General features: G+C 46.0%; 11 protein-coding genes and 1 non-coding gene across 12 annotated transcripts; 6 read left to right on the top strand and 6 right to left on the bottom strand.

Moving 5' to 3' along the window:
• The first annotated feature begins 4 nt into the window (after positions 1 to 4).
• Positions 5 to 655, top strand: EDB82DRAFT_511044 (uncharacterized protein). Its single transcript, XM_065608878.1, has 3 exons — positions 5 to 338; positions 390 to 507; positions 559 to 655. The coding sequence occupies exons 1-3, from the start codon at positions 47 to 49 to the stop codon at positions 599 to 601; spliced, it is 453 nt and encodes a 150-aa protein (XP_065463072.1). The 5' UTR covers positions 5 to 46; the 3' UTR covers positions 602 to 655.
• Positions 656 to 1,133: 478 nt separating this feature from the next.
• On the bottom strand, positions 1,134 to 2,449 carry EDB82DRAFT_568837 (uncharacterized protein). The gene is made up of 2 exons (XM_025736737.2): positions 1,816 to 2,449; positions 1,134 to 1,758 (listed from the first exon to the last, which is right to left on the bottom strand). Exons 1-2 carry the CDS (start codon positions 2,356 to 2,358, stop codon positions 1,252 to 1,254), a joined length of 1,050 nt encoding a protein of 349 aa, XP_025591667.1. The 5' UTR covers positions 2,359 to 2,449; the 3' UTR covers positions 1,134 to 1,251.
• A 3,043-nt stretch (positions 2,450 to 5,492) lies between these two features.
• On the top strand, positions 5,493 to 6,449 carry EDB82DRAFT_528569 (uncharacterized protein; the record flags this gene model as incomplete). The annotated part of the gene is made up of 1 exon (XM_025736736.2): positions 5,493 to 6,449. The coding sequence occupies one exon, from the start codon at positions 5,493 to 5,495 to the stop codon at positions 6,447 to 6,449; it is 957 nt and encodes a 318-aa protein (XP_025591666.2).
• Positions 6,450 to 7,288: 839 nt separating this feature from the next.
• EDB82DRAFT_285605 (aspartic peptidase domain-containing protein) lies at positions 7,289 to 8,758 on the bottom strand. Its single transcript, XM_025736735.2, has 3 exons — positions 8,383 to 8,758; positions 8,155 to 8,330; positions 7,289 to 8,101 (listed from the first exon to the last, which is right to left on the bottom strand). Exons 1-3 carry the CDS (start codon positions 8,667 to 8,669, stop codon positions 7,332 to 7,334), a joined length of 1,233 nt encoding a protein of 410 aa, XP_025591665.1. The 5' UTR covers positions 8,670 to 8,758; the 3' UTR covers positions 7,289 to 7,331.
• Positions 8,759 to 10,021: 1,263 nt separating this feature from the next.
• EDB82DRAFT_437293 (uncharacterized protein) lies at positions 10,022 to 11,062 on the top strand (the record flags this gene model as incomplete). Its single annotated transcript, XM_065607766.1, has 2 exons — positions 10,022 to 10,375; positions 10,517 to 11,062. Coding segments are annotated over 2 exons (900 nt in total), but the record flags the coding sequence as incomplete, so codon positions are not given.
• A 2,717-nt stretch (positions 11,063 to 13,779) lies between these two features.
• On the bottom strand, positions 13,780 to 15,756 carry EDB82DRAFT_436635 (glycoside hydrolase superfamily; the record flags this gene model as incomplete). The annotated part of the gene is made up of 6 exons (XM_025736731.2): positions 13,780 to 13,868; positions 13,915 to 14,277; positions 14,328 to 15,027; positions 15,083 to 15,242; positions 15,293 to 15,554; positions 15,618 to 15,756. The coding sequence occupies 6 exons, from the start codon at positions 15,754 to 15,756 to the stop codon at positions 13,780 to 13,782; spliced, it is 1,713 nt and encodes a 570-aa protein (XP_025591662.2).
• Positions 15,757 to 16,579: 823 nt separating this feature from the next.
• EDB82DRAFT_578606 (uncharacterized protein) lies at positions 16,580 to 18,695 on the top strand. Its single transcript, XM_025736730.2, has 3 exons — positions 16,580 to 16,966; positions 17,017 to 18,462; positions 18,518 to 18,695. The coding sequence occupies exons 1-3, from the start codon at positions 16,758 to 16,760 to the stop codon at positions 18,543 to 18,545; spliced, it is 1,683 nt and encodes a 560-aa protein (XP_025591661.1). The 5' UTR covers positions 16,580 to 16,757; the 3' UTR covers positions 18,546 to 18,695.
• A 98-nt stretch (positions 18,696 to 18,793) lies between these two features.
• Positions 18,794 to 18,865, bottom strand: EDB82DRAFT_t228. The gene has a single exon. It is a non-coding gene; the product is annotated as a tRNA-Gln (tRNA).
• Positions 18,866 to 19,389: 524 nt separating this feature from the next.
• On the top strand, positions 19,390 to 21,226 carry EDB82DRAFT_511036 (uncharacterized protein). The gene is made up of 4 exons (XM_025736729.2): positions 19,390 to 19,470; positions 19,522 to 20,055; positions 20,111 to 20,254; positions 20,302 to 21,226. The coding sequence occupies exons 2-4, from the start codon at positions 19,675 to 19,677 to the stop codon at positions 21,094 to 21,096; spliced, it is 1,320 nt and encodes a 439-aa protein (XP_025591660.2). The 5' UTR covers positions 19,390 to 19,470; positions 19,522 to 19,674; the 3' UTR covers positions 21,097 to 21,226.
• A 1,103-nt stretch (positions 21,227 to 22,329) lies between these two features.
• On the top strand, positions 22,330 to 23,502 carry EDB82DRAFT_547756 (RTA1 like protein-domain-containing protein; the record flags this gene model as incomplete). The annotated part of the gene is made up of 5 exons (XM_025736728.1): positions 22,330 to 22,386; positions 22,475 to 22,712; positions 22,764 to 22,824; positions 22,872 to 23,279; positions 23,340 to 23,502. The coding sequence occupies 5 exons, from the start codon at positions 22,330 to 22,332 to the stop codon at positions 23,500 to 23,502; spliced, it is 927 nt and encodes a 308-aa protein (XP_025591659.1).
• A 434-nt stretch (positions 23,503 to 23,936) lies between these two features.
• On the bottom strand, positions 23,937 to 24,842 carry EDB82DRAFT_435900 (CHAT domain-containing protein; the record flags this gene model as incomplete). The annotated part of the gene is made up of 1 exon (XM_025736727.2): positions 23,937 to 24,842. A coding segment is annotated over one exon (906 nt), but the record flags the coding sequence as incomplete, so codon positions are not given.
• Positions 24,843 to 25,563: 721 nt separating this feature from the next.
• Positions 25,564 to 27,416, bottom strand: EDB82DRAFT_560569 (uncharacterized protein; the record flags this gene model as incomplete). The annotated part of the gene is made up of 8 exons (XM_025736726.1): positions 25,564 to 25,688; positions 25,741 to 26,076; positions 26,136 to 26,273; positions 26,329 to 26,700; positions 26,760 to 26,870; positions 26,918 to 26,944; positions 27,002 to 27,234; positions 27,289 to 27,416. 8 exons carry the CDS (start codon positions 27,414 to 27,416, stop codon positions 25,564 to 25,566), a joined length of 1,470 nt encoding a protein of 489 aa, XP_025591657.1.
• Between the last annotated feature and the right edge of the window lie 472 nt (positions 27,417 to 27,888).

Genomic DNA, 27,888 nt, shown 5'->3' with positions numbered 1-27,888 from the left:
CATCCTGCTAGCTTTCAGTCAAAGTCTTCAAACTTTTCCTTTCAAAATGGGTCCTTCATGGCTTGTTCGCCTGTCTCTCCTGAGCCTGTCCCTAGTTCACCCGTCCGTGTCAAAAGACGAATGTCAACCTTCGACCTGGAAGCTCAGTTCTGCCTTGAGCGCAGGCGATATTAATTGTCGTATGAGCCAGGTCGCAGGACCCAAGGCTGATGCCAACACATGTGCCTCCATGGTCAAGAAATGGGACATTACGATTGAGAAGTTCTACGACTTGAACCCCAGACTCAATGGTGATTGCAAAAACATTTTACCTAACATAAGATACTGTGTGGACGGATGTGAGTTTATTCTTAGCTGAACAGTTAACATTTATGCTAACGTTGCTTCAGTCCCCGAACCACTTCGGGCCTATGATGGTCGATGTGGTCCCGACCATAACAACGCGACTTGCGTCGGCACAGATAACCAGTGTTGTAACAAGAACACCTGGGTTTGCGGTGACACGGAGTAAGTTTTGTACCATTCGAGTCTTTCAAATACGCTGCTAATTGTTACAAGGGATGACTGCACTTTGAACTGCTATGAGGGACTTTGCCACTAAGTTTGATGGATATTGGAGTTAGTCCTTTATTTTATTTGAATCGTTGAATAGCCAATTGGAAATTGTTTCTTCATTGTGATTTTTTTCTTTGTGATAGAACATGATAATATCAACAACGGTGGCAATATGATATTAGAGATTTCTGAATGGTCAAATCCTGTCCAACTACTTGTTTGACCATAGAACCACTAAAGATACGGCATCTTGAACAAAACTACGCGTATGCGTGCTCGCAAAAGATAATGCCGCAGTACATCAATCTCCGGTAGGTAAGAGACGGCCTTTAGTCACAGCGGATGATCTTGGTGGGAAAGTAAGTTATTGAGAGAACCTTGATTTGGCATTTGAGATTTCAATCCGTGTGGATCTTTTGTCAGAGATTGGAGTAAATTGAGAGCCTTAGACTTGAATCCGTTGAGTAAAGTATAGAAAACAAATAAAAAAAGCGATAGCCGTGTCTGAACACTACGAAACTGGTTAGAGTCATTCTACAAATACTGGCAGAAACTACTAAGTCACGATATTGTCGGACATAGGCATAGTGTTGTAGCAAGCATTAACTTAAAAACAAAACTCGATCATCTTCACCAGCAGGGGTGTTGAATACTATGGGATCGTATGTTATACCCTCAAATATAGTTCCCAATAAGCTACCACTCACAATCCTGATGCCTCCACAGCGCAACATCTGGATGTAGTTCCTCTAGTATTTGCCAGATCCTCCGCCGATTGGTGAAACCACCGGGAACATTGAGTCTAACATTCGAATAATCCCACGCCTCCTCATCGTCAACCCAGGGCCTCACGTCATGCGATATCTCCGCGCGGCTCATGACCTGCCTTGTGAGTTTCTCCCAGTTCCACTTCTCCAGATCGTCCTTGCCGGACCCTGTCTTTTTATACACGGTATCGATGTCAAGATCCCAGAGGAAGGGAATGTGGAAGAATACTTCCGCCCACATGGACTGAGGCATGAGATAGTTGCAATCAAGCGAGAATTCTCCGTCCTGCACAAAGGTGTGTATGTGGTTCTTGATCTCGTTTGGCGAAAGTTCCAATAGTTCTTTAAGCTTTGGGGCGGGGGTAGGTTCAACTCTCTCGAGGTTTGACATCAAGTCCGTGGTCAAGTTGGGAATGTCGACAGGATTCTCATCCCACTATCATGACCTTATTAGTCCATGTCTTCGAAGTTTGGCGCAGAACAGTATACGTACCCATCCTTCCCACTCGTCGCCCCAATGTATAAGGCAATGGAATGGGACATAATAGCCAGCCAAGCCAGGCTCATCAATCGAGTTGTAGGGAATGAAAGGAATAAATCTGATGTCACGTCCTTGAGTTTCCTGTTGCCAGGCCCAGTTGAGATAACCAGCACAACGACGTTCCAAACCCAACCAAAGATCACCAATTGTACGGATCTTGGTATTGGATGAAGTCTTCATGACACGTTTGGCCATATCTTCGCAAGCTGGATGGATAGCAATGTACATCTTTGCTGGAGCGACACCGTCCGGAACATCTTCATCATGCCCATGTTCGTCATAAGCCTCTGGAGGATAGATAACTTGGCCAGTAGGAAGTGCTGCTTTACCGTATTGACTTTCAGCCTCGGCTTCGTAGCGGGTAAGCTCTTGGTCCGAGACTTTCCGAGAATGAAAATCGGCTTCTGGCCAGTGAGGACCAGAATAGACGACGCATGAGTCGTCCTCAAAACTCATGCCACAGATAGTGCAATAAATAAATTCGGGATTTGCCATGGCTGCTGACTGAGAATAATGAGTGTCGCGGGAAGTTTGAGATGGAAGAGGATAATGACGAGGTCTCAAAAATGAGGTGCGCAGTTGAGAGAGTGAAGAATCAAGGATGATCGAACAAAGGAAATGCCGGGCTAAAAAAAACTCTGCAAACGGTTGAGCTTCGGTGCAAGCACATGACATCTGCCTAGTACCGTGCACGTATGTGTGCCTATGAAACAAAGAAGATGATGAACGGACAGAAAGTGGAGAGCGGAGAAAAAGACCCTGTAGATCTTTATGAGATGAAACAGTCTATTGATCTACAAGGTTAAACACGGAGCTCATAGTTGGGACATATTCTTATTTTGGCTTATTCTTCAGTCGTTAGCGTACAAGCGTAATCCTAGTCTAATGATACCGTGGTGATGCGCTAGTACAACCAACCGATTCTAATTGTGTTGATTCTACACGTTTCCACTGTAATTTCCTCCTCCACGACGGATCCTTGATTCGAAACGAGACGTCGTGGGATGATGTTCATTTACTCGCATGATAATTGCGTTCTTTAATTCTCGAACAAACCAACACTGTCTGAACCCTGTAGTAACATGAAACACAATTGCACAAGATCCTGACATTTTGTTTCACAATGACTGTAGCAATAAATAATATTACTAACCGTCTAATTTGACCAGGTGGATTTGTGCCACGGATCCGGAAAGTACAGAACTTCTTGTGGTCTTTTGTGATGATGTATGGTGATGCCGTTCATGGTCTAGGATACGATTGAACGCTGATGAGGCGCTCAAGACCTATCCAGAGTTGTCGGCGTTTCCAGCAGTGCCAAGTCCCAACAATCTTCTGTATCGGAATGTCACGAGCTCTGGTATAGATATAATACTATCCTCTTGTAGTCTGCCATCCCCATCCAACGTTTGTTTCTATGATAGAACAAGGACAATATCTGTTCAGTAGACCCTCTGCTCTGGTCAATATTTTATTCTTTCAACTCTTTTCCATCCTTCACGCTATGAAACAGTCATTACTCTTGGCTCTTTGGGGCGCAGGTGCTCTAGCCAGTCCCGGTAAACCAGCGAGAGACGTCACCCACAAAGATTATGATCTACCCTCAGCCCCCTCAACATATTTCGTCACTACACAGTCCGCCCAGGATACCACAGTAGAGACTCATATTGCAAGTGGTTCTGATGGCGAAACTGCAACCTTTGCTGGTGACGCTACAAGCCCACTACCAGTAACTGGTACAGCTACTGGTATCGCTGGCCAGCCATCTGAGCATGTAAATAACACTGGTTCGCCGTCAGATGGTTCTGGCTTGACAAACAGTGTCGGTGCTACCGAAACTGACAACATTCCTGGTCAGTCTGGTGATGATGCTACCCAACTACCAGCTACTGTAACTGATACAGATATTATTGGAAAGCCTTCCGGTGATGTCGATAACACTATAGCTGCTTCATCAGATGCATCTAGCTTGGCCGATGGTGTTGCTGCCACTGAGACTACTACCGATGGAGCTGTTCCTACTGAGGAAGCCCCTGAAACTGTCTCAAACGGTGACGCATCTGGTGATGTTACCGGCTCTGCTGGTCTCACTGAGGGACAACCTCATGCTACTGGAGACGCGACAGATGGTACAGCCGATGTGTCAGCTATCACACAAAACTCTGATTTCACCGTGACTGGATTACCAGGATCGCCTGATGAGACTATCTCTCCCTCTGGCACCGATGCTCAAGGTGTTCACACTGAGACCTCTACAACAGGTGTTGGCAATACTTCACAGGATATCGCTGAGGCAACAGGCATTGCACCGGAGAAATCTTCTGAGATTCCCCCGGTTAACACCGATGTCAACGAACAGACCACCACTGGGTCTGTTACTGAGAAACTCCCCGCGCATACTGACACTGTCGTCTCAACTGACGCAAATGACGTGTCTACAAGTGCTATAACTGGCCCTGAGACAACAGTTGCCTCTGCGGAGCAGACTCCAACCTCCGCAGAGCAGACCCGGGATAATGGCTCCAACAAAACCGCTGACTTGGTATCTGACAACACCTCTACGGTTGATGCAACTACCACAGAAGGTGCCCAGCCTGACGAGACGGACGTTGTCACGCAGCCTGCTACTGATGTTGATGATATCACCACCCGGCCTGCTGGTGACAACTCTGATACCACAAAGGTTGAAGTCTCATCAGACAATGACGTACCCTCTACCGCCATAGGTGTTACTACTACTGACGCTGCTGTCATAACCGATAGAAACAACGACACTCCTTCGACAACCGCACCTAACGGAAACGGCCCATCCGTAACATCGAACACAGCGCCAGTAATAACTACTACCGCTGGAGACGCACCGTTCCCGACAGTCACAGATGCTCCCGAGGGATTCGCTGCGTCAACAGTCAGTGGTCATCCTGAGTGGACATCCAACACTTGGATCACCACCACATCAGGCGACTCTTCTGAGCTAACTATTGTTCCAGTTCTTGTCGGCTGCAAGAATTGTGGCGGATCGGGCTCCGGCATCATCCTTTGGAATTTTCCCAAGACGCCTGACACTTGGTTCAAGCTTCCAGGTCTTCCCAAGTTCACCTTCCCTTGCATTCCTCCAGGTTGCTCAACTCCTTCCACTACATCTGAGAGTGACAACAATGATGATGGTGAAGATGACGAGGATGATGAGACTTCTTCTACCACATGCACTGATAAGGCATCTGTCTTACGATCAAGGATGCACATTATTTAGAGGATTTCATCGGCATGGATCAATGGACCAACGGAGGTGCAAAGGTAAGATAACTCACAACGTATTGATAGCAGCTGTTCTAACGCATATTGCTCCATAGACATTAGTTGCCAATCCGCAAAAAGTCAAGGAGCAGGGTTTTGAATGGTCCGATGCCCAAAATGACGTTAGGACTTCAACATCTGAACAGAAAGCAGAAAAACAACTCAAAAACAAGTTTCTATTCCTTGAGAAGATAGCGATCAGGGTTGAGATGTTCAGTGCACCCGAAGCGATTAACTCCATGATTAGACATAACCAGCGGATATATGCAAGATTGTAAGTTAACATTGAGTCTCTGCTATATCATTTGCTAATTTGGGTTTATACTACGCACATGGATAACGAGGTCAAGGGCTGTATGAACGACTCTGCCGTGAAGAATGGCTTATGGTCTTCTCCGGACAGGTACAAGACCTTTATGCAGACTCGGTTCAACGGGCAGGATCCTTGGTCCATCAATAACGAGGTCGAGGATGCCAAGATTAAGGTCATTAACAAGTTGAAGACGGACTTGGCGGCAGCTGTAAACATTCGGGCCAAGAATTCTGCGGCATGGGTACAGAAAGTCCCCGTATGGAACATGAAGCTCGCCAGCTTGGATGATGTTACTCGTCAATGGGCTATACCAGAACCAGCTTGGGTTTGGACGTGGATAAAGAAGCGAGATGGCGAGGATTCTGGACGTTCATGTGATCGTCCTATTCCATCAGATACCACTACATCTGAAGAGTCCACTACCTTTGCTACCTCTACGAGGACCAGTTCTGAGGAGTCTTCTTCCGAAGAGTCGACTTCTACCACAGAGGAAACTTCTTCTTCGGAGGAGATGATCAATTCAACTACCGAGGACTCTGCCCAGCTGACAGACTTTGTTACTCTCACCAACGCCCCACCGTTATCTATCTCGACGCCTGATGGCAGCTCATGCGCCTCAACGGCCACTTACACTCAGTGTAACTTGGGTACTGGTAATCACGGCGGTGCTTGCGTCACCAACTCGCAGTGTGCCTCATGGGTCAATACCGAGACGACCAGCACGACACCCACACTCACACCAACCATGGAGTCCCCCGACCCGTCTCAGAACGTCAAGCACTGCTACGACGAAGGCCCGAAAGTCAGCTATGACTCCATCACTGTGAACGCTGAGTCCTCCTGTAACAAGGTGGTCCCCAAGAACAAGGAAAACGGGTATTACTGGTCCAACGATAAGCTCGAGAAAAAGCTGTTACCTGGAGGTGGTGGCCGAGGTTACCACTACAAAGTCCTGTTTGAGGTTAAGGAAGGATGATTATGGAAGGCCGACTTTGATGAGTGTATTAGGTACATGAAGGTCCCTATTGATTCTTGTGATTGTTCTGCAAAGGGGAATAAGCAGGGCGGTTGGGTTGAGAATAACTGTATCACGGCGAAGATTGACCCAAACAAGGGTGATTAGTTAGATAAATGAGGTTGTGTTGGGGTTATGGTTTAGGTTCTAGGATTTTGGATAATGACAAAATGCACGAGATATGGCTAGTTGTATATTTGCAAATGCCATTTTGGTGTTGGCTTACTGATTTCACATTATTAACAAGTCGGCTTGAAACCTCAATCAAGTGTTCTTATCGATGTTTGCAATCGTACTGCGCACGTTGAGTAACAAATAGGGTGAGTGTGTTGAGAACAACGGTACTCCAGCCAAGAGTGGCCCCAGCAAAGTTATTTAGGGAATATGTAATAATTTAGTAAATCTTTAGGTTAGGTTTTATGGTTCTTAGATCATGATGGAATCTCGACCGCGTTACCTGTCACATAATGCATCGTATGTCATTTCACAATTTGCAGATCCGTCGACACCTTGAACTCATTCGCCGTAAGGAATTGCTTGAGCTGGTGTCAAGAAAACTGAAAGCTTACGACATCTTGATAGCCACAAACGTAAATGGCGTTGTTCTGGATGAAGACTAGATGACAGAGAAGACCAATGATGATGAAGAATCCAAAGATCTCGGAGCGCCAGCCACCCAAAAGTCGTTGAATTGTATCAGGAAACCATGTGATGTTTCATCAGGAAAGGAGCAATAACGAGGACTCAAAGTGTACGTAGACATAGGTACAATAAATGCAGATTCAAGAAATGTATCACATCGATCAAGAACGTTATACTGGTCTATCTCGGAATTATATCTGTCTAAGAATAAGTCGGCTTGAAACCTCCATGGGGTAAAGGCACAATGTCCTCCTCATCTGTGTGCTTCACATATCCCATTGAGAGAGACAAGTTCTCCTGATCAAAGATACTATACACGTTGCGTAGGAAAGGGTCACCAAAGATGGCCACAGTGTCGCCACGAGTAGAAGCAAAGACTCCACAGGTGTTATCAGGAAACTTTGATACTATGCCATGGAACGGGACCTCAATCTTTCCGTGGTCACCGAATTCAACAGAGACATGACCGTCAGATCGCTTTGGGTCAGCATATTTGCAGTCGACGACAAAGTATCTCTGACCAAGTGCAGGCTCCTCGGTGACACCAAAAGCACGGTAAATAGGAACCAAGGTCTTGTCAGTGAGGTACCAGCTTGCAACACCCGTGTCCATCAGCACGGGGACGCCGACTCCCATTTCGCCGTAAGTCTCTGTTGTTCTGTTGTTGTCATTACTAACGAAAACCTCAACAGAAGTGACATTGACCGAGTTGGTTTGACCACCGGTGAGCTGGACATCGAAGGGGTCAACCATGGGCACCGTGATGAGATCGCCATCGATCTTCGCTTTGTCATAAGCGCCGCCAAGGAGCATCATGGCGTTGGCAGCTTCCTTGTCATCGGGTCCGAGGTAGATACTCGAAGACATGTAGTCAATTTTAGAGGCATTCTTGAGCTCCGGAAGTGCGTATGAGGACGATCTCCAAGTGCAATCAGGGCCAGCAAAGTCGTAACCACACTCCAGTGACAAGCCTGTTTTGACGTTAGCATCTATTTGAGGCATTTCCCTTATCGCAGGGTCTTACCGAGGATGGTGTAGATATCACCACTGAGTTTGTCTGGGAAACTGTATCCAGAGGTGTAGCCAAAGTACATGTTTTCGGTTGAAACACCACCAAAAACAACAGTATCGCTCAAATAATCGCCCCGGCCAACATAGCCCAAAGCGTCGGCGAAATTAGGACCCTGGTATTGACATGTGCTGTGGCATTGTTAGCAGCTGGAACTAGACGTCCATATTTCTGAGAACATACGAAGATGTTTCATTGTTGAAGGTCCCAAACACGAGGCACGAATTTCCTCCTCTTTCGCATATCTCATTACGAGGGTCCAGGAAAGAATATCGCGGACTGCCCGTATCGATCTTGAGATACTGTGTCTGCAGTGGCGTGCCAACTTGAAGCTTGGCAAAATATGCGGTCAAGCCTTCATCTCGAGTTAGCGGGATGGCGATAACCCCGGAAGGTGTCTTGGTCGCGGTTGAAGCTGGGCCAAAAGCGACAGCTGCAATCAGAGCATTTCGGAGAGGGAAACCAGTCATTGTTGATAATTGAAGACGGCTTTGCGATATCTCCAGGAATCAAAGTTGTGCAAGGAAATATGCTCTGTATATAAATGGTTTTCTCTGTCAATACGACGCTGTTGAAGTCAGGAGACCAAGCTCAATACGAGCTTCCTTATCAAGTTTATATGATCTGCAGGTCCAGCTTCCATCCTATTGGTGCAAGACCCATCTTTATAAAATTACGTCGTATGCGAACCTTGGCACATTAGTGCGTCTTGGGAAAGTTGACTTCCCGCGGCTTCGGGGTGAAAAAAACATAGTTGAACAAGTATCGTCCAGATAGCATAAACTGACCTAATAATTATTTCCCCTGTACCCCAGCAGCCAAGTCTTCAAACCCCGCGAGTGCAGTTACAGATATAGCCTTCACACCATAAAGTTCTGAGCATTTATGCTCTGTAGACATTGACTGACTATTTCTGAACCAAAAAGTTCTAATGAATTTTAACTAGAGAATATCGAGAAATTTATTCTAGATGTAATCAATTGAGCAAAAAAAGAAAGACACTATTGTTTTGGCAGATATACCCAAATTAGTTGCTATAAGATCGAACCAAATAAGGTGCACAAAATAACTCCAGCAGCGATGGCCATCAGATGAGTTATGGAGAAATCAGCGGTATCCATTCGTGTTCTATACGTTGCTAAGAACAAACAGACAGAGGTGCAGTGAAGGCATACCTAATGAAGGCGCCATGTGAAGGACCATTTTAAGATGTCTTTGGGATATAATTGGAGTGCTAGCTAGACACCAACACTTGAAGACCTACATTCTATCTCTTGTAGTTGTTCAAGACAAGACAAGGACTTATATCTCGCTACGTTCTATGAACCACTGAAACCGGCTAGCAATAGATATAAACATCGACTAACTGACAAGGTTCTGCTAGGGTAGGCGTGGGAAAGGTTCCTAGGTCATGGTAGATGCAACGTTGAGACCGCTCTAGAGGTTTGCTATTAAATAAGATATTTAAACGATATATCCTGTGTAAACTAGGTTCCAGACCAGAAGCCGAAAATGAACCACACAGATGTCCTGGATCATAAATGATAACACGGATAAGGTCAAACCTACTGATCCCTAAGATAGTTGATCAGAGTTAGTGTTGTTCAGTTACTCATACCGTGATGAAACTTTGGAAGCTTACTCATGCTGAGCCACCTTTAAGTTTATGCGTTATCTACCATAGAAGAGTCGGCCCCTCCCCGCGGCATTCCTCCCCCAACACATCACCCAACGCTCACGTATGCGCGACTTCAACATGCCTCGAAGACGTTGAAAACATTGCCCCGCTACCGCCTCGTCATCAAGGGATTAACTTCCTCCTTACGTTGCCCCGTACGAGCCGAGCGATAATGTCTATCCGAGGCTTAATGCTGAGATGCATCTGGAAGCCCATGAAATTTTACATCACCTTCGAGGAATACTTGAATCGCAGCATAGGGCGACACTATATACAACCCCGGCCAACCATCCACTGACGATGGCTGAGCTACCACAACTCGAACGCTACCGGGCTCTGGATTTCTTTAACAAGACTGTTCCCATATATATGCTTCGAGGTGACAAGAAGACATATGGACTCGCTTGGCCATTTTTCATTACTCTTCACAACTATCTCTATAAGATGTGGTTTCGACCTTATCGATCGGAAATTGAGCGAGGACAATTCATTACAAAGGTTGTTGAGGTCTGTAACCAGCCCGAGTCAAGTGGCGAAGCCACTTCTATGGATGTAGCTATGGGCTTACGTTCAACTATACACACGCGACTGCTTAACCTTCCGCCAAGACAGTTCTACACCATAACAGCCGTATTCAAGGCGCTTCTCATCGTCATACCGGCTAAAAGCTATTGCAATTGCAGCTCCATTGAGGACATCTCCACTATGACGGCACTGATACTTCTTACCGGCGAAAACGATGGTCTAAGCAGTCCAATTTCCTTCGAGTCTGTCGAGAACGAAGTTGAGAAAGTTGTAATCCGTGGTATGCACGGCGTCAGAACAAGACTCGAAGTAGCCGTAGACTTTGCAATGTTCTTGGAACAACGCGAAGACGCTGTTTTTGGCCCGCAGCCAGATCCTGTTGCATCAACAGCCAGCGATACAGAAGAATTGGATGGGCCTATGTACTGCTACGAAAAGAGTCAAGCCACGGAATCAGGCTGGAAGTATGGACCGATTGTTGGACCCAGCTCAAAATGGGTTTCCATGGAAAGGTACCCCAAATGGACTGGTTGGGGCGCACGCGTAGAGTTTGCGTGTTACAAGAAAAAAGAAGAGAGAGACTGGCGCTTCCATAAGCAACGTTGTACCTGCTACTTATCCCAAAAGACTGAAGAGGTAAATGAAGAGGTTACTATTTAGGTGACCATCATTTCCAAAGATGCTCTGGTCAACATTATCGAAATGATTGGCGACTATGCCGGCTATAGTGGTGGAAGTGATACTGGACAAGGAACATGGACGACTGGTGTCCTAAGTCTTAAGGTATAAAAATAAGTAGTCTAAGAAATATGGTCTCAGGAGCATAAACTGTCCCACTAATTTCATCTGTTATGCTTACAGTGGTCAAATTTTCTGGTACTCTGATGGTGTCCTATCTGTAGGCTGCTTAAAATAATGATTACTGGTCTTCGTCCTTGGCTTCCCTCATTTGCGTGACGATCATTTTTCAGCCTTGTCCCCTCCCTCAAATTGATGTTTTCAGCTCCTCTTCAGTCATCAGCTTTTACTATTGGTGTTCGATGTAGATCTTAGTGAGGCGTAGCTGGCGCCAAGAGCTAGAACCATGGTTTTACCCCATTCTAGTGATGTCACTCGGCCTATTCCTATCTCGGGCTATATGCGCCGCTGTAGAGAGTTTAGAGTAGATAATAAGGTTATTTAATTAAGTTCTGATAACCCTACATTTCCTGACAAAGCTGCACGACTCAAGCTAGGAAATTTTGAAAACAACCCCATCAAATTAAGTTCTAATAACCAGATCTTCATCAGCTTGATTACCATCCATTTCTTGTGGCACATTGCGACATCGCACAACTATTATCGTTCAGATAAGATTCACTGAAGATCAATTGCATTTATCGTCAAACCCAAGCCCTTCAAGATGTCGTCGAATAACTCACTTCCCAACCTCACCGATATTGTCACTAGAAAATGCGATATACGAAGAATACCTAGCAAACTGCCATCTCTTGGAGATGATGTACCAACAGCATGGATCCCCTTGCACAACGACTCCTACGGGGGAATGACTGAGATTTGTTATCCAAACATGGTCAACGTCTACAGATGCACTCTTTGGTGCGAACTACCGACTACATTTGTAGCGGGATATGAAAAGTCGGGATCCAAAAGTTTTGACAATTACTTTATCCGCCAGCTTGAGGATACTGGTATGAACATGTCGCAAGTCTGGACATACTCAGCAAAAGAAACTAGTGCGGCTTCAGTACCAGGCCGCCCATTGAGTATCATGGGTATTGGGACATTGGCTTTGGCAGTGTTTATTGCTGTAAGCATTTAGATATGGTCATCATGGTAGCTTCGAACGCAGAAAATGTATTTAGATGGCCTCTCTCCCTCAACCCTGAATACCAAGATCAATTATCTCAATCTTCCAAATCACACACTGCTCATCTCCCTGCTGACTTCCACCATATCTCGACGACCCGCCATCCATTCCATCTTTCTTACCACACGAATCCAATACCTCGTACATAGCCTTCTTGCAGTGCTTCGGTTCTGTGCCTCTGGTTCTACTAGGGCATCCATCGCCTTTAACGTCTTTAACCCAGTTGGCGCTGTAGACAAGATCCGTGTATTTCTTTCCAGGACTACCGTAAGACTTGACATACTCCTTGCGGGTGTCATCTTGGCTGATTGTTCCTTGGTTCAAAGAGTCACACCACTTATCGATATCAGCTTTGGCGTTGTCTCGGCTAAGAACAGGGCCGTTAGTGTCGGTTGGAGCGCAAACAAGTGTATCAGATACACCATCGTCTTCATCCCTTGGCACCACAACGGCATCAGGCGTTCCGAAAAGAGCCTCGAAGTACTTCCACGAAGCGTACAAGGCGTAGGAATCCGCTGCAAAACAATGTTAATAAGGAGATATTTCAGGCCGCAGCTCCACATACCGTTTAATTGTGTACGATCTCGCACAGACTCTAATTTATGCATCCCCATTCTCTGAACGAGTACCGGTCCGTACACCCTTTCGGGGACGTTCGCCTCTGGACGCAGGTCTTGGTCCTTGACAACCACTGTTCTTTCGTGAGTAACGTGTATTACAGCAAGAGATGGTTAGAGTAGCTTACTTTCTTTCGTCTCAGACATAGCAGCTAAATGCGTGATTTCGTGGAGTAGCATTCTAGTTTTGCCGTTCATCTGATGCGGATCCTTCTTATACCCCTCGTTGCTTGCTATCTCCTTACGTAAGGCCTGAAGCAGTTCCTGGCCTGGCAGGAAGAATGGCTTGCACATGACAATATATTGGTCTTCGAGCTCCTCGCTGTATGAGAAGGCGTATCCACCAACTTCGCCTAAGCGGACTTCACTGGCACACGAGGTCTGTGTTGTTCTGTGTTCCTGTTTGACGTCCACACAGCTCATGTGGATCTTTCCGTAGACCTTGTCAGTGTAAAGCTTGAAGATATTTCCGTAGATCACTGATGACAAAAGTTAGCATATCATGGAGTAGTGACTGGGGCTGTAGTAGCTCACTGTTGATAAAGTTACCAGCACCCTCTCTTTCGTTCACATCAAAACCAAAGACTCGGCTTTCTAATGTCCCCGGCTTCTTGTTAAAGTCAGTAGCGACACCCATTCTGACCAATTCGACAGTATCCCACCAGCTTTGGGTGATGCTCGTCTTTTGGTCAACTGTGCAACCGCGAAATCCTGTGAAGGGGGTATTCTTATGGGTACCATCAGCCATTTCTTTGCCGCTGCCGCTACCGCCTTTGATGGGCCCCCCGGTGTTGGCATCACCAGGGACTTTGATGGGTCCCGTGTCGCTGCCATCGTCAGACCTGTGGCTATGTCAGCTACCTCAAATGAACCACTGGAGTGGTTATGGCTTACTCCTGGAAATCAATGCTCCAAACCATGGTACCTCCGAAGCAGTAACCATCAGCCCAAGCCTTTTTATCAGCAAAGGTTTCCTCGTCTGACATGTTAGTTGTGTAACAACAGAAGTTGATTTGGAAACATACCATCATATCCAATCCACTGATCATCCCAGGTAATTTGCTTCATCATCGTCTCCTTGTTATAAACAGACTTGACAGTGCCCTCCTTGATCAGTCTCTTGATCTCACCAAGTGACATAACGCCATCAGAGTCAGTGCACTCTCCCTTCTTACTAGGGCCGGCGAATGAGCATTCGAGGTCATTGCAGCTCTTGTCAGCGACGGTATAACCACGTCCGTACAAGGCGAGACCAAAGTTGATCTTCTTTGGGTCTAAGCCGCCGAACCAGAGAGGGATGGTGTTTTTGTCAATCTCGCGAATGTCGGCTTGACCACGGATGATCTTGCCGAGAGTCTTGACATCTTCATCCCAGTAGCCGTGTAGATCTGTTTCAAATGTTAGCATACAGGAAAGACGAGATATCGCTCAAACTTACCGTAGGCCATGAATCCAAAGAAATCCACATAAGGCTCCATAGCCTTTGCATCAAACCAACGAAGATACCAGTAGTCAGGAGCCAAAGTCAAGCTAATGCCGTACTTGCTACCGTAGGCAGCTCGCATTTCCTTGAGCAGCATAGAGAAATTACGAGTATCAGCAAGCTTTCGGCCGCCACGCTTGGGCTCACCAGGATACTCCCAATCGAGATCAACACCCTGGAAGCCATACTCATCCATATAAGAGCGAACAGATTCAATGAAAGCAGCTCGGTTAGCCTTGGTAGAGACCATGTCACTCCAAGTGGTATGAGTAGGAGCTTCCTCGTTGCTCATGTCAAAGCCACCAATGGCGATCCAAGTTTGGAGCTTGCCACCCTTGGAGAGGTTGGTAAACTCACGCATTTGGTCGATATCGTCATTGTGAGCTGGGGTGACCTTGAACGAAACAGGATCGATAAAAGCAAAAGAGTAAAAGAGGTGAGTGTAGCCTTCGGTGTTGAGCTGTTTGGGGGTCTTGGTGTCACACTTACGGGCACGAACGTTCCAAGACTGATAGTATCCGATCGTTCGTCCGTTTGTGCTGCCACCTTCCTTTGCGCATGAAGGAGATGAGACGATGTTGCAGCCTCCATAACCGGCTTGGCAGGGCAAAGTTTTATGTAGGGGATCAGCGTTATCGCAGAACAATTCTGTGGTCTAATATATAGAGTTAGCTACCTGTTAGTAATAGTCAGTTAACAAAGAGACTTACACCACACCAACCGGTGGCAGAACAGCAGAGGTTCATACCGCAAGGCATCTCACCCTCTTCACTATACTCTCCACACATGGCCGTAGCATCACAGTTGGATGTGCATCCATCACCACAGTAGTCAGGTCCATAGCCACAGATTCCTTTGGGACCACAGCAGCTATCAACAGTCAGTTATGGACATTACAGCATAATACTATGTCAACCCACCTGTCATCAGGGCAAGGTCGGTCCTTGCAATAGAGGGGACCGTCACCGCGCCTCTCAAGAGAACGGCGTGAGAGACCAGACTTGTTAGGAGTAACTCCAGCAGAAGACTCAGTAGCATTAGCAGCATCTTTGTAGTACTGATCAAGGCTAACAGCTGAATCGCTGGAGAGCTCGAGATCTTCAGTGGGGTTTGGCGGGGCTTTGGCAGGGTTCTGGTGACCCGGGCTATGGGTGATCTTCTTGGTCCATGAAGGTGCCTTGGCTTTTTGCTTTGTTAGAAGTGGTCTTGTGGGGCCTGAAGTTGAATTTGGTAAAGATATCTTACTGATGACATTGGCCCGACGATGGAGGTGGGCACGGCTACCACGTGGTTGAAAAGTGTTGTCGGCGTTGGTCAAGGTTGCAAAGCATAAGAAACAAAGAGCAACCGCCAAAAAGGCGATACTCGCGAGTCGCAGCACCATGGTCACTGATAATAACAACGAACCGTATTTGCCGTGAATTCTGATAATATCAGAGGGGAACTAGATATGAGTATCTATATACAGGCTCGTTGCAAATTCATCAAAGCAGAAACCAGCTCGTCTCATGGTCTTACTATCCTTGTAGATTATTTTTACATAACTCACCGACTTGCCATCATGTTACGTTACGAGGCTAGATCCTTCTTCGGAGAGCACATTTCAAAACGGCAAGGCTAAAGAAAACTCAGCCTTCACATCAGAAATTCTAAATTTTCTATTGCTACCATACCGCTAACTATAGTGAAAGGATGGATACGAGTTAATCTTAAATCGACATATTCCCAGAATTTCTTATATCCACGAATTATGAAAAAGTAAGGCACAGAAAAATATGGCTCTCGAGCGGGTCTAGACCTCGGGCGGTGCCTGGAAGGAACCGATGGGATCTGAATGCTTGTCGTTCTAGTCTCGATTGAGTTCTTCAAGCGAAGGGATCCCGAATGTTCCTAAGTTAAAACGCTCATTCACATGCTGCAGCATGAGCCCATGAGCCGGGGCTAAATCTTGAAGGATGAAGTGACCTTCTTAATAGGATCTATCTCGCCGAATCAGATTCTTGAGACTAAGCTCATGTGGTCAACTCGGGCCATTCGCATAGCCCGATCCCATAGCCCCCAATACCACGGTAGTGGAGATATCTCCGAGCGACAGGGATTATGCGCACACTATCCTCCGAGCCTGTCCCATTAGAGCACCAGCCGACATGCCGAAGGAAAAAATAATAAGACAAGGATGATGGAAAACGTTTTTCAGTTCTAGATCACTTACGGATCCTGCGGATAAACTAAGAATATAGACCCATAAAAGCAAATACTATGCTTATGTTCCAGTACATACACTGGAATAGTATATAGGATCTAGAATAGTTCCATTTAGTTTCGTTGCTTGATACTACCTCTCTACTGAGATTTCCATTGGTTTCCCATCATCATTCGTTCACTATGAAGGCCTCTGGACTCTTCTGGCTTTTGCCCGCCCTTGCCGCAGCCCAGTCTGCAACTGTCACTTTATCACCATGGCAGACTGGAGAAGTCACTCCTGATGGTACTTGTGGAGGAAGCACTGGCTTTGTCTGCAGTCCTACCTGGGGTGCTTGTTGCTCTAAAGATGGACAATGTGGTCGGTCCAGCAAGTTCTGTGGCGAAGGATGGTAAGTTACACCTCTCTCTACTATGCTACTCCATACTCATTGTCTACTAGCCAATCTATTGCTGGCAACTGCAACGCTGCTGCACCCGCTCCTGAAAAACCTCCAGGTCCTGGAAGTGTATCTCCGGATGGTTCTTGTGGTGGTACCAACAAGTTTGTCTGTGGTGGAAGCACCTTTGGAGACTGTTGCTCTCTCCAGGGCTGGTGTGGTAACTCCACCGCCCACTGCGGTAATGACTGCCTCCCTACCTTTGGTACCTGTGGTCCTCCTTCAAACATCACTGCCAACGGCCAGTGCGGCGCTAACGGCAAGATTTGCCCTGGCTCTGGCTTCGGCGATTGCTGCTCCAGCACTGGATGGTGTGGTGAAAAGGAAGACTTCTGTGGTGCTGGCTGCCAGAATGGCTTTGGAAAATGCACTCTGACCAATGCTGAAAATGTCTCAACCGACGGCTCCTGTGGAAAGAACGGCAAGATATGCAAGGGTAGCTCATGGGGAGACTGTTGTTCTGCTGATGGCTACTGTGGCAAGGGTGATGGTTTCTGCACTGCTGGTTGTCAGTCCAAGTTCGGAGATTGTGATGCTGAGACCAACATTTCCACAGATGGCTTTTGCGGTAAGAATGGTAAAACCTGCAAGGGAAGCACTTATGGAGACTGTTGCTCTGCCGAGGGCTACTGTGGTAAGACAGACCACTGTGAAGCAGGATGTCAACCCAAATTTGGTACTTGCAAGGCTGGTTCCGACAACGTCTCCACTGATGGTCGTTGCGGAGGCTTCAATGGCAAGACTTGCAAGGGTAGCACCTTTGGTGACTGTTGTTCCATTGGTGACTGGTGCGGCAAGACTACTCACTGTGATGCTGGCTGTCAGTCCAAGTTTGGTACTTGCAACAACGAAGCAAGCAACATCTCCACCGATGGCTTCTGCGGCAAGAATGGCAAGACTTGCAAGGGAAGCACTTACGGTGATTGCTGTTCTGCCCAGGGCTACTGTGGTAAGACAAACCACTGTGAAGCAGGCTGCCAACCCCAATTTGGTACTTGCAAGGCTGGTTCTGACAACATCTCTACCGACGGAAGCTGTGGTAAGAACGGAAAAACATGCAAGGGCAGCGTGTTTGGCGATTGCTGTTCTCAGCACGGATACTGTGGAAAGGGAGATGACTTTTGTCGCGCAGGATGCCAGCTTGCTTATGGTCTCTGCCCTGGTATCTCCGCCGACTCGGAGTGTGGTTCCAGGAATGGTAGAACCTGTGCTGGCTCTGGTCTTGGAAACTGTTGTTCTTCCAATGGTTACTGTGGAAGCACCGGATCTCACTGCGGCCAGGGTTGCCAGAAGGGTGCATCCAGTGGCTGTCTGACCAAGGACATTCCAACTACAGATGGCTCTTGTGGTAGCAAGGCTGGTCTCACATGTGCTGGTGGTCCATTCAATGGTCAGTGCTGTAGTGCTCAAGGCTGGTGTGGCACATCAACCCATTGTGGATCTGGATGGTAAGTTTCTTCACATATTCTCCACATCAAGCACTCATACTAATTGAATTTTTAGTCAACGCGGATTCGGACGATGCAACTAGATGGGATCTTATTGTCCGTGGCATTGTGCCGATATTGGCTCATTATGGCATATTTGTAGATATTAATTCATCCTTGTAAATACAGTTTATTACTGGATAACTATACAGTAACAAGACATTCCATATCTAAACAAGAAATCAAATGCTTTAAACAGTAACCTTCCAGTAACAACAAATACAGAGACGACGCTAAGCTTTTAATAAAACTCTATATCGAACTAAGAGCCCTGTGACAATTGTAAAAAATAAGGTCTCGGAGGGAGTCGAACCCTCGCTGGCGGAATCAGAATCCGCAGTCATAACCGTTAGACCACGAAACCAACCTAAATGGGAATTTTGAGTTACAACCGTCATGTTTAATCCAACTGAAATTGGCTATGACTGTTTAGTCGGATGCGATAGTCATGTCACGTGCTAACAACAGCCATGTCACATGTTGATAGGACAGCCACCAGTTATAACAGTAAGTTTTAGTCCTTGGTTTTCAGGATAAGACTTTTATGCGTATTTTATAAAAAGAATCCTCCCGAATTTAGATAAGAGCTCGGAATTCTACCATTCTTGGCTTTTTAGTTATACCGTGAGTGATAGTAGCTCATATGAGCCCTTTCCAAATTATTAACAGGTTAATCATTTATTACAGGTCAATCGTTCATAGCTCTTACATTACCTCCAGTACTCCTAGCCCTAGAAGTAGGTATTTAACACTATAACAATCTAGATATCATAGAGTAGTGTTATCGGAGTAGAAGTCAATGGCGTGGAGCGGAATAACAATACCCCGTTAACTCTGGTATTCTCGAGGTCGTATTTTGAAACAAGTGAGATACCAACTTTACCTTATAAACCTGACTAGTAACCAGACATGGTCAATCCAGGACAACCGAGTCGTGGTTGTGCCATATGTAAGAAACGAAAAATCAAAGTAAGTTTCAGCACATTCATGAGCAGTAACAGTCAGACTCACTTCACTCAGTGCGATCAGTTGACGCCAACATGCACGCAATGCAAGAAAGCGGGATGGGCGTGCCCAGGTCCATCCAATCCCGGGGCCTTTTTTCGCCATCAAACTACCACGGATATAGCACGAAAGAATGGTGGAAGTAATGAGTCTGTTGCAGTGACACCGATGGGTGGAAGGTCCAGGGAACCCGAGACCTGGAAGCGACCTTTGTCTTATCCAGCAAGAGACAGAGCTACGACCTTTTTCATGAGACAGTACATTTTTGACACAATATCTGAGAACGGCTCGTTTCCACTCAGAGATAATCATGAATATCTGCCAATATTGATCCGAAAAGAAGAGTCTCCATTTGGGTTACTCAGTACTGTTCTGGCAGCGGCTGGATATGCTGCCCTTTCTAACGCTGGAAATGTTGCAGAGTGGCGCTCAGAGTCATTCCGGCTCTATCAAATTGCAATTGTCCAGATGCAACACGCTCTTCAAGATCCGGTTCAAAGAGTTTCGGATGAGACACTTGGAGCAGTTCTGTTGATGGGAACTTTTGAGGTAGACCACTTCTTACCCTGGACTCAATGATGGTAACGGACGCTAACAATGCTAGACAATTGCATTTCCAGACTCAACCTCAATGAAGGCCTTTAGTCAACATATTATTGCGGCGGCCCGATGCATTGAGATGCGTGGCCCAGAACAATTTCGAACGGCGGCCGGTGTGAAGCTGTTCATGCAGATGCGGCGCAACATGGTACGTCGATGTCTCTGTTATGCATTCATTTACTTACCTACCGCTAGATTACCACGTGCCATCAACTCCAAGAACCCTTCCCTTTCGAAGTGTCAAAATGGTCACTATGGGCTGAACCGTACCAGCCTGAAGCGTTTATTCCTGTAAACAAACTTTCGCAGATTAATGAAGCTCTGGCTAGTGCTCGAGCCGAGCTGAAATATCAAGGTATCACCGACCCTGAGGTTATCTCCAAACGTCTCCTTCCGTTTGACATTATGATGGGACAATGGGCAGAGGAGCTGCCACCTATCTGGGAGTACAAATCATATCGATCTATCGGACCCAATGGGGTTCCTTCGAGTAGATATGATCTCCAATACGACATCTATAATGATCCTTGGATTGCTTGCATATGGAACTCTTACCGCAATGCGCGAATGCTCATCCACGAGTCGATCATTGTAGCCACACTTAAGTATGGCAGTCAAGAACAAAAGGAATCTTTACAATGTTCCTTCAAAATGCTGAAGAGTATGGCGGATGGGATTTGCCACAGTGCTGCATATCACTTAGGGCACCAACACCATGATGATATAATACGTCTTCCAAAAGTCATGCGTGAGGAGGATAAACCAGCAGCAGGAGGTTTTCTACTCCTCTGGCCATTGTTCTTTGCCGCTATTCAGAGGACCTCTTGTACAGATCAAAGACTATGGGCGGCAGGAATAATCCGTCAAGTAGGTAAACAAATGGGGTTGCAGGTGGCGTTGTCAATGGCCGATTTGCTTCAAAAGGATATGCAGGAGTTTGCGTTTTCGAATGAAGACACCTTTTTACTCGGAGAATGGCACCCAAATTGAGACACAATGCAGTATGTTAACACTCTTCTTGTCATTGTGACATGCAAAAATCTATCGTTCTAGTACCAGTTGGCGATTGAGTCTTGGCAAGGCAAAAGAATTCCGAAAAACTAAAACTGGGTGACGGTAAGGCCTACTCAAGACAAACTTGTATCTCCGCACGCATCCTTCGTTTATGCTATATCAAAATTAAGCTTATTCTTCAGGCTGGAATCCTTCAAATTGACATTGTCTTTGCTGATTGGCTGCACCGCATGGCTAACTAAATACAGTTAGAGTGTCCCGCGACTAGGGTCTAAGCTGATGCATCAACCTTGCTGGGTCCCATCAGTGTCATTGACTTCCAATTGGCTAGAGATCTGATCTACAGTCGTGGCACATCGTTAGCTCGGTCTTCGTTTTTGGCAGATCCTACCAGTCTGTAAACTTCACTATTTTCATAAATACTCCCATCGCCATCAGCGTTTTACAGATGTTCATCCCTCATAGACCAAGTCGGTACTGCTAGACACATTTTGCATAGTTAGAACTTCAAAAACCCAAGGTAAAAAGAAGCTGGATCTAATGATATATCACTGTTTCAGTGAAATATTCAGGCGAAAACTTCCGTGTGACATTAGATCCAGGCACCTCTGCGCCCCGCCAGTATTTGTTCTACTTCTTGGTCCTAGGATAGGCCAGGTCCATAGGGATTGGTCGATTCGCAAAGCTAACTTGTACCACCCAGCCCCACAGATCCTAAATTCTACTTAGCACACTACGCTCTTTCTTCATAAACCCAGGTATGTCTTTGTTGATCCTCGCAAGGTAGTGCTACACGGTCGTCGATCCATCCTTGATGCTGGAACTCGACAGTCCCTTGTCTATCACTCAGCCACGTTCACGCCAATTTGTAATTACTATATAGCCAATAATACGTCAAAGCCCATATGCTTTTAAGAATAAGTTGACGATAAGGTCTCAAGGGATCGGCTCCTTGAGAATCCATGTTTCACTAATGCTGACACAAAATAATCCTTCGTCTTATTAGCGCGTAACGAACAAGATGGTTAGCATCTATGTGTTGTTGGATATTCTATGCGAATGCGAAAGAGGCAGTGTTTTGTAGATCAACGCATGATATAAGAGCCAAATGAATCTCATGAATATTTTCCATTGAGCTTCCCATCACAATTTCCCCATATTTTCAAACACGACTCACCTACTGTGATATCTCAAACACATCCCCGCAACATGAACGATACTGGGAATTTCATCATGTTTGGGCCAAAGGCCAACTGTACTTTAGACGTATGTTAACATCCTCAGACGTCTGACAGCTCGTCGGCTGAAGCTGTACCCTTGGACTTAGGATATCTTGTACTAACCAGCCACACAGCTTTGTCCAGTCGAAATGAGTGTATATGCTTACCGACCTTCCCTCGCTGCTAATGTATCTTTTGCGGCTCTGTTCACACTCGCCACTATTATACACGCCTATCTTGGTTTCCGATGGAAGACACCTTGGTTCATGTGGTGCATGATCTTGAGCTGCACACATGAGGTAGTAGGCTACGTTGCACGTATTCTCTTGTGGGTAAATCCATGGAGCTTCGGAGCTTTCATTACCCAAATCAGTAAGTATTCACTATTGGAGGCTACTTGATGAGGTTGCTGACTTGTCATAGTTGCCATTACCCAAGCACCTGTTTTTTACTGTGCAGCAATATACGTCACTCTCGGCCAAAGGTGAGTTGCACCTGACTGACCATGATCAGCTTCTAACTTTGCACCAGTATCGAACACTACGGTCCAAGTCTTGCTCGCTTTCCCACCAAATACTTTGCCTGGGTATTTGTGCCTATGGATATTGTCTCTCTAATTTTACAAGGCACTGGCGGAGGCTTGTCTGCCTCTTCTTCGGGAGCTAGTCAGGTGGGAGTCGATGTCGCCATGGCAGGTCTCATTCTGCAAGTCATCATGCTTGTGGCATTCAGTGTCTTGTTTGCCGACTATATGATCAGGTATCTGGGGCACAAAACGTCCAGAACTCTTGGATCAAGGGATACGCTGTTCTTTGCCTTCCTTGCTATCGCCGTACTCGCAACTTTGGCACGATGTATCTTCCGTGCGGATGAACTCAAAGAAGGTTATCAAGGAGAGTTGATCAAACATGAAGATCTCTTCATTGCATTGGAGGGAGTGTAAGTTTATTATTGGCCTATATAGACACCTTTTGGACTTGAGCTAATAGCCTTATGTAGTTTGATTGTTGTAGCAGTCTTTTGCCTGTTTGTAGCCCATCCTGGCCTCGTCTTCAACCGTGCGCCAAAGGTGTACTACTCAGTCGCTACAGGAGCCGATATTTCGGATGACTCTGCTTATCATTCCAAGACGGCTCAGCCTGTTACTGAAGTGTTGCATTAATGCCAGATTGTCATTCCGCACAGTTAACCGTGGAGTTCAGATGAACAGAAGAGGTCAACACCTTACAGTTGGCATATTGGGTTGAGATTCAGGATAGTGACTATGGAAAGGCGGGTCTGGAAGGGTAATTCTACGGGTTTGGCAAGTTTTAATGGAAGTTTCAATTTCAGGGATTCATACCTTTTCTTTTGAGGAAAATATCAATGTTCCACTGGATATCATCAAGCCCTGGTGACTGTCGCTATCAAATACCATCCTCTCGCAATTATAGGAATGTAGAACTTCTCTTATTTCTGTGAGAAGCCAAGTCAAGGCGCAGGCTAGAGACAACCCCAGTCCGCATCTCCTCACATGGTATGGCAGCATGTTATCTTATACTCGGAAGTATTTAATTTTCCAACATTAACTTTTTTCTTTTTGTACTTGTCTGATGTTCATGGCCCAAAATGAATAAATGAAGCCCAGTCCATTTCTTTCTTATCATCATTGTCATCCCCGAGATTAATGCCATCGTCTGTAAATTTCCCACCAATCCCCAGATTCCTACATTGTCGGGCCACGTCGTTAAGACATAATGCCACAGCATCATCCGAGAATCCTCTATCTGCCCAAGCTCTATAGAATCTACCCGAGATCTCGTCGCAAAACTCGTCCTCGACTGCACCTAATGTTCCTATAGTATGACGGAAACCTCCCATGTAGAGAGCACCAGCTGCATGAAGACATTCATTGGCAAATTCTATTTTAAACGTTCTCGATGTATCACAACTGGAAAGATAAGCAAGATATGGAGGAGAACGAGGCCGCGGGATGACCTCTAAAATATCCTTCACCGTGATTAAGCCTTTCGTGAGCGAGAACCGGCTCCTCAATGGATCTCCGTCAATATTAGTGAAACTGCCTGAAAAGTGAAACAAGATGTAGCTCGCCAAAGCTTGTAAAAAGCCCTCTTCGTACTTTGCCTGGAATACTTCGAGACCTCGTGACCGGCAAATAGCGCTCAATTCGGATATTTCGTGGGAAGTGAACAGTTGCGACGAGGGAAGATAAGGAGATCTTTCGTTTTCAACAAGAAGCGCCCTCGCGGTTGTAGGCATTGCTATGGGTTTTCGTGCAGAATCCAAAGCCTGGATAGATGTACTGTAAGAACAAACAGCATAATCTGAAATTGAAATTGGTTCAAGTCTTTGCCCTGTGAAGTCTCCTGCAGCATGTATTGGCCAGTTGGCTAAAGGACCAGTAGGTATTAACCATAAACGAGGCTGATTGTCGGGTGTAGTTGGCGACAAGCCAAGATGAACCAATACTGGCTCTGCAATCGTTTCCCATAGCCAGAGCAAGCTTTTTACTGTGAACCTAACGCTTCGAATTTTTAAACCCGATATTTTTACAACCTGATTGTAATGCAGATTAGGTAGGCGTAAGGTTTTCGCCCAGATGCTTGTGTCCACGGATCTTAGTTCCTTCAAAGTTCGCGTAAAGCCAGTCTTCGAGTCAGCCCCACTGCCTGGGAAGATGTTTTCCGCTGGGATTTCTATGGTGGTATTGAGGTTGAGTGGATGAGCAACCCCATCGACATTGAGGCCTTGAAGAATCGAGCCAAGTGTCAGATGACCATCAGGCGGGGGTGCAATAGAAAAGTCGGGACAGAGATGATGAGAGGGCTTTGGGCTAGAGATGCTGACCACGTTGGTCAATTTGGTAAAAGGCGATGTTCCGTCTATATCTTCCTGAGATACTAGTAAAGTTTGCAATGTTTTTAGTCTTCTATTGTTACAGAGAAAAGAAAGAGTGTGGCTTTGCTTATAATCATTATGCACGACCCCTCTTTTCTAGCTGAGGCCAGGACCCTGTTGGTAAATATAATGCTTATAATTACCTTGCAGATTAGTTAAAGGAATAAATAGATATAAGCAATTCATAGGTCTAACAGGCACCAGTTCTTACTTTAAGGCTGGCATCCCAGTGAATTGCTACTTTCGATATTTCGCTAAGTCCTTCTTGTACCCATGATCGAGAATGACCTCCCCGCCATCATCCACAGGGTCACTACCTAATCTTTCACAAGTAAACTAAAAGAGCCTCTGACGCTTTGAGAGATACAACAAGCTTTCCCTCCTTGATGCTGAATGTCTCAAACCTCTGGCTGCCTCGAACACTACAGTCACGGTTTGAAAAGTATTGGCCTACAGTGAAAACTTAGTAAATTGTTTAACGTGGCCGAGAGTTTATACGTACCTCCAATATTAGGCTCAAGACTAGGATTGGTCTGTTTAAGCGGGATCGTAGTCTCGCTGCTTGGCCCTGTCATGCGCAAAGCTTTCGCCTTGCCGTTCTTGAGTCCAGTGGCTGTGAATGTTGTAGTCGAGCGCAAACCGCTTCCTGAGTAGTAATCAGTGTTGACAAACACAAGTTTGCATGGCTTGTTCTTTCGATAGATAATGTACTGTGCGTATCGGTCACTGCCATCGTCGCTCGCCACGATGTGATCACCATCCGCTACGGCGAGAGCTCCGAAGTAGGCACCATAGAAAACTGCGTTCAGCTGATCACTTCGCCACCAGTTGAAAAAGGCTGAAACATTGGTGAGCTTTCCCAGGTATTATTCAATACTGTTCGTGGAGCTTGCTTACCTTGATTGATAGTACCTTGATGGTAGAATAGTCGCTGAGTGCCAATAGATAGAGCCCGCAAGGTTTTGTCAACTGTTTGTATAGCAGAGCCAAAAGTCGCATCCATTTCGTAGTCCAGTCCGTGGAAGCCAGTTTCACCTGCAATCAGCGTGTCAGTCATCTGAAGAGCATCGAGTAGATCATATATACTCACCGATTATGTATGGCCTACCAACAGACTTAGCAGTCGAGATCGGTAGCAGATTCAAGTCCTCCACTGTTCTCTGGTGTGACATCTCGAGATCCAAGTCGTCTGCAGATGCATTTGAAAAAGCATACAAATGTCCATTGTACACTTTTGTCGCCGCTTCCACTGTTGTATTATAGGCCTCGTTGATCAGGTATGGTAGATTAGGCCACCCAGGCTCTATCTGGAAGGGAATGGCATATCCACCTCCGGCAAGAATGGGAAGAGGACTCTTCCAGTGGTTGATTAAGTCTTGTGCCCAATCAGCTGCATCAAATGCTTCTTGTGTCTCGTTCCACGGAGCTTGGGCGACTGGATACTGCCAGTACTTGTAAAACACTAAAATGCGGGTTAGCACAGGAGGTTATTTATTCAGCTGTTAAGGAGAGGGACTTTACAGTCAGGCTCGTTTCCAAGCTCCAATGCCCATAAATTCTCGTCTGCCTTGGTTTTTGCCATAGAGGCTGCAGCAAACGTGTTGGTCCTGTTGTTCAAGCCACGGTTGAGTCCTGCAGAAAGTTAGTTACGCACTAGACAACGAGGCAGATCAATGTACCGAGAATTGTTTCAGTCCCAAAGCTCTCTAAAGGAGTGAATAGTCAGCACTGTGTATTGCAAGACGGACCAAGAGCAAACTTACTAATTAGATCGAAGAACTTTGGTCCATAGGTTAGGCTCATTGGCGCATCGAGTGGATCGTCGACCTTGTATGAAACATAACCCTTGAAAGCAGCATCGTAGGTTGCTCTATCCTGTGTTGTGCCTCCAATGCGGATGGGAATCTTTTTGCCATACAACTTGTTGAAATGATCCAAGCATGGAAGAGTCAACGAGATATTGGTTGCATAGGAAGGCCACATGAAGAATTCAAACCTGGTGAATTCAGTCAGTTGCTGTACATATTATTGGACTGTTTATGAGTCTCACGATGCTCCTACTGGTGAAACATCCAGTTTGGCCGCGTTATCTGGCTGAGTCCCAGGTACAGCGTAGTTGGGAGCTGCAGCTACAATGCTGACCACACCGAGAAGCGGTAAATAATGAGAGGGACCCATCTTCATAAATGATCTGAAAACTGAAAGTAGAGAGTGTTGAAGATATGCTGAACTGTCAATCATCGGAAGGGATCTTGTCTATTAAATAACTATAACGTTGAAGCTACTAGTCTTTAGTCACGAGGAAAGAAGCTAGCATTGGGGGCAGTTACAGCAATTTCTTCAAAGAATGCCCGGGAATGTGTAAAAGATGGGTTAGTCCTTCCATTACTGACGATTAACCTTGAACCATCAGCTCAATTGACCCCAGTCGGGAACTCTAGCACCGTTGCGTATCCAAGTGTTGCTGGACTGATCCTGACAGCAGGGCCAGTCCGAGACGCGATATCTTTCCCCGTCTTTATTTTCCCCGCAAAACGAACTTGGATTGTAGTCTAGGGTAACAGATGTCACGGGAACCGACGCGTCGGAACCGTATGTGACAATTTATCAGTGAAGTGGATTGGGACTCGAAGTGAAGAAATAAATTTGA

This window comes from Fusarium venenatum (assembly GCF_020744135.1).
Source record: "Fusarium venenatum strain MPI-CAGE-CH-0201 chromosome Unknown EDB82scaffold_4, whole genome shotgun sequence".
NCBI lineage: Eukaryota > Fungi > Ascomycota > Sordariomycetes > Hypocreales > Nectriaceae > Fusarium > Fusarium venenatum.
The sequence above is the reverse complement of the archived record's forward strand: the minus strand, read 5'-3'. Positions and strand labels throughout refer to the sequence as shown.

Coding starts and splice junctions, on each gene's coding strand:
- EDB82DRAFT_578606 (XM_025736730.2), top strand. CDS start 16,758: ATGAAGGCCTCTGGACTCTTCTGGCTTTTGCCCGCCCTTGCCGCAGCC. Junction 16,967..17,016: donor AAGTTCTGTGGCGAAGGATG/GTAAGTTACACC, acceptor ATTGTCTACTAG/CCAATCTATTGCTGGCAACT. Junction 18,463..18,517: donor ACCCATTGTGGATCTGGATG/GTAAGTTTCTTC, acceptor TTGAATTTTTAG/TCAACGCGGATTCGGACGAT.
- EDB82DRAFT_285605 (XM_025736735.2), bottom strand. CDS start 8,669: ATGACTGGTTTCCCTCTCCGAAATGCTCTGATTGCAGCTGTCGCTTTT. Junction 8,331..8,382: donor TTCAACAATGAAACATCTTC/GTATGTTCTCAG, acceptor ACAATGCCACAG/CACATGTCAATACCAGGGTC. Junction 8,102..8,154: donor TGATATCTACACCATCCTCG/GTAAGACCCTGC, acceptor ACGTCAAAACAG/GCTTGTCACTGGAGTGTGGT.
- EDB82DRAFT_511036 (XM_025736729.2), top strand. CDS start 19,675: ATGGGTGGAAGGTCCAGGGAACCCGAGACCTGGAAGCGACCTTTGTCT. Junction 20,056..20,110: donor TGTTGATGGGAACTTTTGAG/GTAGACCACTTC, acceptor TAACAATGCTAG/ACAATTGCATTTCCAGACTC. Junction 20,255..20,301: donor TGCAGATGCGGCGCAACATG/GTACGTCGATGT, acceptor ACCTACCGCTAG/ATTACCACGTGCCATCAACT.
- EDB82DRAFT_568837 (XM_025736737.2), bottom strand. CDS start 2,358: ATGGCAAATCCCGAATTTATTTATTGCACTATCTGTGGCATGAGTTTT. Junction 1,759..1,815: donor GCGACGAGTGGGAAGGATGG/GTACGTATACTG, acceptor AGGTCATGATAG/TGGGATGAGAATCCTGTCGA.
- EDB82DRAFT_511044 (XM_065608878.1), top strand. CDS start 47: ATGGGTCCTTCATGGCTTGTTCGCCTGTCTCTCCTGAGCCTGTCCCTA. Junction 339..389: donor AAGATACTGTGTGGACGGAT/GTGAGTTTATTC, acceptor ACGTTGCTTCAG/TCCCCGAACCACTTCGGGCC. Junction 508..558: donor TGGGTTTGCGGTGACACGGA/GTAAGTTTTGTA, acceptor AATTGTTACAAG/GGATGACTGCACTTTGAACT.